A 12,036-nucleotide genomic window follows, 5' to 3' on the forward strand; every position below is an offset into this window, starting at 1 on the left:
TTCTAAAATTCTTCGTGATTTCCACCATCTTAATTCAATCAGCTACTGACATGTAACTGCTTGCATTCTCCCTCGTAGTTGAAAATATGAAGATATCATTGGTTTAAATTTAACACTTCTTTTTCTTTTTCACCAAGACCCAACATGTACATGTTTCGCTCCGCAGAGCATCTTCAGGGGTCACAATCGGCTATCGCAGACTGTTGGATACTCGAAACCAGTCATTCACTGGGTCGTCATGTGTGGGCGCCTTGAGTGACGACCCAGTGAATGACTGGTTTCGAGTATCCAACAGTCTGCGATAGCCGATTGTGACCCCTGAAGACGCTCTGCGGAGCGAAACATGTACATGTTGGGTCTTGGTGAAAAAGAAAAAGAAGTGTTAAATTTAAACCAATGATATCTTCATATTTTCAACTACGAGGGAGAATGCAAGCAGTTACGTGTCAGTAGCTGATTGAATTAAGATGGTGGAAATCAAGAAGAATTTTAGAAGATACACGGTTTTGGAATAAATTATTTTGTGGACAATTTTGCTAACTAAGTGGAGTAACAGTGGATTTCCTTTTTTCCACAATGAAAAGTTGCTGATATCGGAATGATATAAGGCTGTGGATAACTTTAAAGTGATTGTGTTTCTGGAAGAACTTGAAAAACTTTTAAGCACTGGATTTGTGAATTATTATATCGAATACATTACCAGTTGACAAGGTTACCACTGTTGGACTTAATCGGCAAATTTGGAAAGAAGAAAAAAAAAATATATATATATATGTGTACTATGGTATTTGAATAGTTTGAAAAAATGTGATGATATAATGTATAAGTTGTGTATGTATGGATGAAGAATGAATGGTTATTTGTGGGTTTTAATAAATAATGAACAATAATAAGAATTTGTAATAATATGTAATAATAAAATAAAGATTTATAAATAGCAATAGTTGTATTAGAATATGCTTATATATATATATATATATATATACACACACACACATATACACAAATAATATACATATCTATCTATACATATACACACATGCACATATATATATATATATATACACACATACACACACACACACATATAAACACACATACGTGTGTATATATATCTCCATACACATACATACTTATGCACCACACATGTATACATACACACACATACTCATGTATACACACAGAACACACGCACGCACGCACGCACGCACGCACACACTAGCCTAGTGGTTAGAGCACCAGCCTTGACATCCAGAGGTGCCTGGATCAAATCCCACTGCTGCTCCTTGTGATCTTGGGCAAGTTACTTAACCCTCCATTGCCTCAGGTAGAAACGTATATTGTGAGCCCCCCTGGGACAGGGCAATACCCAGTGTACCTGAATGTAACTCACCTTGAGCTATTACTGAAAAAGGTATGAGCAAAATCCAAATAAATAAGTAAACAAACAAACAAACAAACAAACAAACATACATATATACTCACACAGATTTGTATATAGATAGATAGATAGATAGATAGATAGATAGATACACACACACAGGGGGAATTAAGTGGCACCTCCTTCTATGTGTCCCCATGCAACATGGTGAGACCCTACTCTATACTGGCACCTGTGCGCTCCGGTTCCATTATAAAATACTAGCGAAACCCAACACTGGCGGCACTTTGCATTTAGGCGGCCACAGTTACACCCAGCCAAAGACCTGGTGTAACCACAGGTGTTCAAATGTGGTTATAACATGCAAAAATGAGAGAATTCTATAAGTTACACATGTAACTAGGAGCCCCACCCATGCCAAGCCCTGCCCATGCCCCACTAAGCCCCATCCGTACCACACCCTACCCATGCCCCTCCCAAGCCCCGTCCATGCTTCACCCATTGTGAATGCCAGCCTTGCATTACGCTCTATTGGAGTCAGTCCAGAGAGTGGCTACAAAATTGGTCAGTGATCTCTGTCATAAAACATATAGGGACAGACTTATAGACCTCAATATGTATACAGTGGAAGAGAGGCGGGAGAGAGGGGATATGATAGAGACATTTAAATACCTCAGTGTCATTAATTGTTCAAGTTTATTTATTAGGATTTATTTTACTACCTTTTTGAAGGAATTTTCTCAAGGCAGTATACAATAAGAATAAATCAATCATGAGCAATAGACAATTACAGCAGTAAAAAATATTCAAATAACAATACAAAGTATGGCATAGTATAATACTTACAATGTCAACACAATACGTAATAGAACATTTTAATTGACAATGTAAGGTATAAGCAAAGATGGAACATATAGGTAGGTAAGAGAGTAAGAGGATTTAGAAAATAAGGTGACTAATTTAAAAGAAAGGTGCACATGAGGTCAGAGAGATGGTTAAATATTGGCTCAGCTAGGGCAGGAGTGGATAAACATGTCCTGCTGCAGAATGTGCAGCCTGTGTCACTCCTTGTGTATGTGAGTGAGACTAACAAGTTAGTTAGTTCTTCCATTAAAGGCCTGGTTGAAGAGCCAAGTTTTCACCTACTTCCTGAAGTACAGATAGTCTTATGTTAAGCGGAGCCTTTCAGGCAGTGCATTCCAGAATGTTGGGGTTACTCCGGAGAAGGCTCGCTTGCGGGTATCACATCGTGTAATGTCTTTTGGAGAGAGTGTGGTTAGTGATAGTCCTTGAGAGGACCTCAATGTCCTTGGAGGTGTGTAGAGGAAGGAAATGAAGGAAAACGCTGGAATGAGAGGGCATAGGATGAAGTTAAGAGACTTGGTGGGGCTCAGGAGTAATCTAAGGAAATACTTTTTCATGTAAGGGTTGTAGATGAGTGGAATGGCCTCCTGGTGGAGTAATTGTACAGAAGGTGAGCCTTTTCCAAATGAAGGAAAACTCTGGAATGAGAGGGCATAGGATGAAGTTTAGTGGTTATAGGCTCAGGAGTAATCTAAGGAAATACTTTTTCATGGAAAGGGTGGTGGATGAGTGGAATGGCCTCCCGGTGGAGGTCATGGAGACAAGGACTGTGTCTGAATTTAAGAAAGCATGGGACAGGCACATGGGATCCCTTAGGAAAAGTGATTACTGAGGAGGGCAGACTAGATGGTCCATTTGGCCCTTATCTGCTGTCATGTTTATATGTGTCTATTCTGTACATGTACTTGCTCAAGTGACGCTTAAATGTGCTGCCATTACAGATTTGCTGATAGTGTACATGTATCTAATGACATGTGCCTTGCAGATGTATAAATTTGTGTGAGAATTTGTGCGCTTTTAGGGTTTACTGTAGTAGCTTATCTTATAAAATCATATAGCACCCATCTTGACTTTATAAAATAGGTGTGTTTTTGAAGATTTTTATAGATGTCCTATTATTAAATTAGCTTACACTTGATGGATAGGTAGGGAGCAGAACTCAGGTTGAGGTAGTTGAAGATGATGTAACGGTCAGAAAGCTTGCGATGAGACTGTAAACGTTGTCTATTGTTTTCCAGCCTGTCCCGAACCACAGCATTTGCGTAGCATGGAGAGAACAGTGGGAGAGATTGCCTTTCAGCTAGACCGTCGCATCTTAGCATTTGTCTTCCAGGACCGAGTCAGACTCTACGGTATTTCTGTGTCCAACATTACTGATAAAATCAATGAGGTAAGAATGGATTCCATTTATTTGCAAGGTAACATGGGATCTGCGAACAGGAGATTCAGACACTGAAAAGACAAAATGGAGCCTAATTTGGGAAAAGTGAGAAGTCATTTAAGGTAATAGACAGAAGCAGTAGTGATAAGAATTAGAGAGACTCAGGTGGCTGTGGTAGGTAAAGTGATGTGATAAGTGTAGAAGGGATTGAATCAAAGTTGTGAGTCTTAGGAAAAAGGATGGGATGAATGTCAGTGATTAGGCGGTATGGCTGGGGTGGGGAAAAGCTATACATTGCACAAAATAGATGGTGAGATGTCAAGGCTAATGGGACAAGATTTATATATTTATTTATAAAATGTATATTTTCCAAGGACAAGTAGGTATAATATTCTCACATATGGGTGATATGATCCACAGAGCCCAGTAAGGACACTGCCAAGTGCAGTGTCACTTTAAATATTTGAGGAAGTGCCCCCACGACGCATGTGCAAGTGCCTACCTGCCCGATGTGAATACAGGACCAGCAGTCTTTCATTTTCTGCTGAGCAGAGAGGTTGTGTTTTTGATCTCTCCTCAGCATGATATAATTAACATTTTTGGTTCCTTCCATTTTTTGGGATATATTTTCATTGTATATTATTTTTTTTGTCATAACTTGTTTAGTTTAATCATTTTTATACATTTTTTTTAATTTTAAATTTTTTGGCGCTTCTTCCTACCTGGGAACCATCAACCTTTTTTGGATACAGAATAACTCAAGCTCCCCAGGCCATAGAGCCTTTTGACCTCATGTTGGCCATTTTTCCCTCCATGTCATCAAGGTTGCCGAGTTGTTTTAAGAAGTGTACTCGATGCAATAAGACTATATCAGGCAAGGACCCCTATAACTGGTGTGTTTAGTCCAGACCACCAAGACATCACTGTAACCTCTGCCAGCGTATGCAGGCAAGGTCCCTTAAAGCCTGCAGTCTCCAGTGTCAAAAATGTTATGGTTCTGCATTGACATCAAACATGGCAGGAGACTCGGTATTCAACATGGAACCTGTATCAGCATCAACATTGGGTGCCCTCATGCAACATCGAGAGAGTGCTGAATTGGACTCGATGCCGAGATCACGTCAGGACTCTACGTCCTCATCATCTGTGCTGCATGCATCAAGGGACCTTTAGCACAGAAAACCTAAGAAGCATCACCATCACCATCATTCCCCTTCCAGGCACTCGGCTTATACCTCTCCTGTATCAATGTCATTCAATGCATGGGAAGCATCCATGCCACACTGACTGCTCTCCTCTCTAGCTCCCATCACAGCAAGAGCCTTTGAGGTCTTCTAGATCTACTATGCCTGCACAGGCTATCTCTCAGGCTTCATCTACACCAGTTTCTCAGTCGGTACCGACAACTACCCTTCATGAAGAAATCTGGACTATGCTCAAAGAGAAGCTTTCTGAGCTAATTCAGTTGCAGTCTCTACAGGCATACAGGGTGCTTGTACCTATCTCAGCCCAGCCCATAGGAGAGACAGTCATGGTAGAGGTCCCACACACTGGCTCGATGTCGACCATTGGAGGCAGCCCGTACCTGACCGGCACATGCGTTGTCGGCAGAGAAGCTTTCTCCATGATCAGAAACTCATATAACTTGATGTACCTTGACGCAGAGGCAACATCCTGGTCAACACTCTCTTCCTTGTACTCCTCATGAGCAGCACTTTGAAGAAATAGACTCAGACCTCTCCTGGGAGACAGATCAGGACCCTCAGGATCTCTCAGATGAGGAGTCCTATGTCGTCTGATCCTTCTCTGCCACCTCAGAGGCATAAGTCTTCCTCAGAAAGTAAATCTTTTCATGGTTTTGTTCCTGAGATGGTTCAAGCTATACCTTTTAAACTAGAAACAGGAAGAACCTCATTCAGAAATTTTTGAAGTTCTAGATTGACTCTCCACCAAGAGAGGGTATTACAGTTCCCTTCCATTCTGTTATGAAAAGTACTTTCCTTAAAAACTGGGAGATCCCTCTGACAGTTCAGATTGCCCCAAAGAAAACTGACACAATATATAGGATACAAAAATGTGCAGGGTTTGAGAAAACACAACTAACATATCATTCTTTAGTGGTAGAGACACACGCATTAAAACACACTCACAATGCCAGATCTTATGCTTCTGCTCCTCCAGGTAGAAAAGTAAGAACATTAAACTCATTTGGCAGAAAAACTTTTCAAACATCAATGCTAACCAATCACATTTTGGATTATAAAACTTTATTCTACCATTTACTTCAAATCTCTGATACAGTATCATTTGCAGAGTTCCTTCCCTCTGACAAACAAGAATTCCAGAAACTTCACAGAAAATTTCTCAACATTTATGACATATCTTGTGAGGCAGGCCTTTCATGCCTTTGATGTTTCCTCACATATCTCTGCTTTAGCAATGCGCCAATTATCTTGGCTCCGAGTCTCTGACCTTCATTCTACTGTTCAAGAGCATGTAGTAGATGTCCCTTGTTGTGAAGAAAACTTGTTTGGGGACAAAGTTGAGGAGGTGGCTGACCTAATTAAAAAGCATACAGATACAATAAAAACTTTATCTAGGCCTTAAACTGCTACTCCTTCTTCCTCAACTAGAAGATTTCAAGGGGGCTATTGATGCGCCAATTAATATACTTTTTTTTTGAAACTCATATTTTAATAACCACATTTACAACAGCAAAAAAGACAGAGCATACAGAACTAACAGAATCTGAATTCCCCTCCCCCCACCCTTCTGAAATATTATAATTATAATAATTCTTATAATTGTTATACAAGAACAAGAAAAAAGACAATTCTACACTCAACACCTGGAAACAACTACAAAGAAAATACAAATACAATATCAGACAGACCAAAAGATCATATTATAAAACCAAAATCGGTCCAGGCTACAAGGATATACATAAACTCTACCAACTCGTAAATAACCTACTAAATACCACACCAGTCACCTCTAATAACATACAGACCCCATCAGCAAACAATCTAGTCAGTTACTTCAAAGAAAAAATCACTAAGCTACGAACCACTATACCCAGAAACTCAACTGATTACGCAAACCTCCTTGAGTGCCTAGATCCAATCCATGGGGAATACCCAGCAAACCGATCATGGACCAACCTTGACGCGCTATCAATCGAAAACATCTTCCAATTACTCAAAAGATACGCCAAATCGCACTGCAGATTAGACATCTGTCCTAGTAATCTGATAAAAAACGCTCAACAATTTATAACAGATCTCACGAAACACTTGAACTACATGCTACAAAAAAGTCTTTTCCCAAAGGATAAAGGAAACATTCTACTTACTCCACTGCCTAAAGACGCAAAGAAAAGTACAAATGACCTAACCAACTACTGCCCAGTAGCATCTATCCCTCTAACAACCAAACTGATGGAAGGCGCAGTGACGAAACAACTCACTAACTACTTAAATAAACACTCAATCCTGCACGAATCTCAATCAGGATTTCGATCGAACTACAGCACAGAAACAGTGCTAGTAACCCTAATGAACAAATTTAAACAAACAATTGCAACCGGCAAAAACATACTTCTCCTACAATTTGACATGTCCAGTACCTTCGACATGGTCAACCACGGTATATTGCTACATATCCTGGAATACTTTGGAGTAGAAGGCAATGTTCTTAACTGGTTCAGAGGATTCCTGACAACTAGATCCTACCAAGTAACAATTAACATGGCAATATCTGACCCTTGGATACCTGAATGCGGAGTACCCCAAGGATCCCCTCTCTCACCAACCCTCTTTAATCTAATGATGATACCTCTAGCCAAGCTTTTAGACAATCAAAACCTTAACCCATACATATATGCAGATGACGTCACAATCTCCATCCCATTCAAACAAGACCTGAAGGAAATTACTAACAAAATCAATCAAAGCTTTCAAATCTTGCACTCCTGGGCAGATGCATTCCAGCTAAAACTCAATGCAGAAAAAACTCAATGTCTCATACTCACCTCACAACACAACACAAATAAATTCACCACCATAACCACCCTCAACTTTTCCCTCCCCATCTCAAACAGTTTGAAAATTCTGGGAGTCACCATTGACCGAAATCTCACACTCGAAAACCACGTGAAGAATACAATGAAGAAGATGTTCCACTCCATGTGGAAACTCAAAAGAGTAAAACCATTCTTCCCAAGGGCCATCTTTTGAAATCTGGTACAATCCTTGGTACTAAGTCACCTGGACTATTGCAACTCACTCTACGCGGGCTGTAAAGAACAGACCATCAAAAAACTCCAAACGGCCCAGAATACCACAGCCAGACTCATATTTGGAAAAACAAAATACGAAAGTGCAAAACCCCTAAGAAAGAACCTACACTGGCTCCCAATGAAAGAACGTACCACGTTCAAGATATGCACGATTGTTCATAAAATCATCCATGGAGATGCCACGATATACATGCTAGATCTAGTGGACCTCCCTCCTAGGAATGCCAAACAATCTTCCCGTACCTATCTCAACCTACACTTCCCCAATTGTAAAGGGGTCAAATACAAATGAACACATACGTCCAGCTTTTCATACACAAGTACGAAGATGTGGAATGCACTACCAACTCACCTGAAAACGATCGATGAATTGAATAACTTCCGCAAAGCTTTGAAAACCTGCCTCTTTAACAAAGCTTACAACGAGAACCCATAATTACTAGAACACAACCCTACACTCCTTTACTCAGAATGTCTCACTGTACAGCTGCATGACCATATCCTCTTGTTTTCTTTTATCTTTGTGCAACACCAATTGTATTTCCTCCCTGTTATGGCGATGTCATAACAGATCTCTGTAAGCCACATTGCGCCTGCAAATAGGTGGGAAAATGTGGGATACAAGTACAATAAATAAATAATATCATAGACAGTCCGATAAGTATGCAAAGGAGACCAAAGTTGGTCAAGTTGTCTGCTTCTATCATGAGTAAGAGCAGTAAGCTTCTCCATGTAAAACAAATGTGTAAGTCGGTTTCCACAGAACCAACGTGGCAGTGGCGTAGCCACAGGTGGGCCTGGGTGGGCCTGGGCCCACCCACTTAGGGCTCAGGCCCACCCAAAAGTAGCACATGTTTGGTGGTAGCTGGTGGGGATCCCAAGCTCAGCCAGCTGAAGACCTTCATGATACCGGCACCTGCTCATGCTCTGTTTTCTGCACATGCCTGCTGCAGACTTAAAAAGTAGAAATTAGCGTTTTCTCACCTGCTGAGATATTGTTTGGTGGGGGGGGGGGGGGGGGGTGGGAGCACTTGGTGCCCACCCACTTCTTGCCTAGGCCCACCCAAAATCTGTAGTCTGGCTACGCCCCTGCGGATCACGTCACCCATATATGAGAATATATGCCTGCTGTCCTCGGAAGACACCTTCTACAGGTAAGTAACTTAGCTTTCTGCACTATCTACAACTCTAGGCGGATTACAAAGTGGCATGCATAAAATCAAACTGGTGCCAGAGGCTCCAGGGTTATAAACAGGTTGATGCCAGGAGCTCAGGGTTGCAGACAAATTGGGGCTAAAAGAATGCAGGTATAGGTAGGATGGATATGGAAGTTTGTGCTTAGAAAGAAGTTGATGTTATGAGTTGGGTTCCTCTTCACTATGACTCTTGGTTTTTTTGTTTTTTTTCAAGCTGTCCACAAATCGTCAGTTGAATAAAGTAGATAACACAAAGCGTTCTGAGATGATGAAACGATACACAGAAATTATGAATAAACTTCAGGAGTATGGTTATGATCCAAAAATACACCCTCAGTTTTCAGAGGATCTTGTGAACACGTATGGCATCTTGAAGGAGCTCCCACAGCCAGGTAGCAGCGAACTGAGTGCCTTTTTGGACCCTGAGGCCCTGAAGAGAAATGTGAGCTCTGCTGTGCCTGCCAGTGACCTGAAGGAGGTGCATATTCTGCTAAGATGTCTGCAATTTTTGGCCAAAGAAGATGGAAAGCCTTTATTTGTCTGGTGAAGCCATTAGCAAACACAGAGATGAGTGCAGCTTGGAAGATCCATGCACATAATGCTGTACACAGTCTAAGCAATAAAAAGTAAAGACCATTACACCTCCAAAGCTGTGGGCAGGGCTGGGGGCCTCACATTATCAGCTATTTACCTGTACACAAGATATATTACCCCCTCTTTTCTGCTGGTGCATCTTAGGCATACTGTTAGCTTTTTCTGCCACAAGACAGGAAAGAGGTCTGGGACTGACCATCTCAGATGACTTGAAGATAATCAGTCAATGTAATAAAGCAACAGGGGATGCTGAGGTAAATAGAGGGTTCATTTGAAGAAAAAAGGAGGTGATACTGCCCTAGATGTCTGGGAGGGTGGAAGTGGTTCAGAAAAAAGCTTCTATAATTCTACAGAGCCTCCAACACAAACTCTATAAAGGCTCAACACTTCTGTACTGTATTTTTTTTTTAAATTTTAGGATTTGGATTTTTCATTTAATTATTTACCTTTCTTAATCCAAGCTCAAGGTGATGTACAATCAGGTAGATGAATTATTTCCTTGCCCTACTACACATACAGTCTAAGGGGCCCTTTTACTAAGCTGTCCTAAAAGGTGGCTGCACTATGACTACAGCATGGGTTTCCCCATGTGCCAAGGCCACTTGTATCACAGAGGTAAAATGGCAGATTTTCCATTTCTTCAGTTAATGGCTACGTTCTAATTTTCCAATTAGCACATGGCGATTAGCATGGTGGCCCTTACTGACACCTATTTACTAGGTGGTAAGGGCTCCCACGTGTACCGTGCGCTAATCGGTTGGTGTGTGGCAATGTAGCTGCACTAACCAGTTAGCGCTGGACACACCTACTCTCCACTCCCAAGCGTGTGCAGATGCCAAAATTACCGCAGGATGCCTGATTGCGCCCCGTGGTAGTGAATTTTCCCACACGGTAAGCACACGTTAGTGCTTACTGCCACACAGTAAAAAGACCTCTAGGTCTGTGTTCCTGAGGCAAAGAGGGTTATAAGTGACTTGCCCAAGGCCACAAGGAGCATCACTAGGACGTGACCCCCTGGTTAGGCAGTTTTTCTTTGTGTGCCTATTTTTCATTAGCAACATGTTCTTAGCAGCACAAGGGTTAAGGAACTCAAAATGAAAGTCCTGGAGGAAAGAAGGGGTATGACAGAAACAAAAAAAAGGCAAAGATCTGCCACAGAAATAGCAAATCAAAAGAAAAAAAGCAGATCAAAAAAGACAAAAAAATGGAACAGGAGGGTAACAGAAGAAGTGGTTTATTACAAGTTACCCGACGTGGCCACGTTTCGCCCTCAGGCTGCGTCAGGGGTAAAAAAACTAATAGGGGTAAAAAGCAAAGTGAACCCCTAAAAGTAGTCATACAACCACCTTACATAAGTGCTTCCCAAGCTTACTCAGCAAACTTCACAATGCTATGTTGACTGGCAGTACATAAGTATTGCCATACTGGGAAAGATAAAAAGGTCCATCGAGCCCAGCATCCTGTTTCCAACAGTGGCCAATCCAGGTCACAAATACCTGGCAAGATCCCAAAAATGTACAATACATTTTATACTGCTTATCCCAGAAATAGTGGATTTTCCCCAAGTTCATTTATTAACGGTCTATGGACTTTTCCATTAGGAAGACGTCCAAACCTTTTTTTAAACTCTGCTAAGCTAACCGCCTTTACCACATTCTCTGGCAACAAATTCCAGTGTTTAATTACTTTTCTCAGATTCGTTTTAAATTTACTAAATTGTAGCTTCATCGCATGCCCCCTAGTCCTAGTATTTTTGGAAAGTGTGAACAGACACTTCACATTTACCCCTTCAACTCCACTCATTATTTTATAGACCTCTATCATATCTCCCCTCAGCTGACTTTTCTCCAAGCTGAACGGCCCTAGCCACTTTAGCCTTTCCTCATAGGGAAGTTGTCCCATCCCCGTTATCATTTTCGTCGCCCTTCTCTGCATCTTTTCTAATTCCACTATATCTTTTTTGAGATGCGGTGACCAGAATTGAACAGAATATTCGAGGTGCGGTCGCACCATGGAGCGATACAAAGGCATTATAACATCCTCGTTTTTGTTTTCCATTCCTTTCCTAATAATACCTAACATTCTATTTGCTTTCTTAGCCGCAGCAGCACACTGAGCAGAAGGTTTCAACGTATCATCAACGATGACACCTAGATCCCTTTCTTGGTCCGTGACTCCTAACGTGGAACCTTGCATGACATAGCTATAATTCGTGTTCCTCTTTCCCACATGCATCACTTTGCACTTGCTCACATTAAACGTCATCTGCCATTTAGAAGCCCAGTCTCTCAGTCTCGTAAGGTCCTCTTGTAATTTTTCACAA

At 41.3% G+C, this 12,036-nt stretch overlaps 1 protein-coding gene across 1 annotated transcript in view; it reads left to right on the plus strand.

The window, feature by feature from the left end:
• Window positions 1-9,666, plus strand: part of LOC115460399 (speriolin-like protein) — a 59,036-nt gene extending 49,370 nt beyond the window's left edge. The window contains exons 2-3 of the mRNA XM_030190183.1: window positions 3,484-3,635; window positions 9,334-9,666. Of these exons, the coding sequence (XP_030046043.1) occupies window positions 3,484-3,635; window positions 9,334-9,666 (485 nt within the window). The remainder of the gene's footprint in view (window positions 1-3,483; window positions 3,636-9,333) is intronic.
• The last annotated feature ends 2,370 nt before the right edge of the window (window positions 9,667-12,036 follow it).

Source organism: Microcaecilia unicolor, chromosome 1, assembly GCF_901765095.1.
Source record: "Microcaecilia unicolor chromosome 1, aMicUni1.1, whole genome shotgun sequence".
NCBI classification, from domain to species: domain Eukaryota; kingdom Metazoa; phylum Chordata; class Amphibia; order Gymnophiona; family Siphonopidae; genus Microcaecilia; species Microcaecilia unicolor.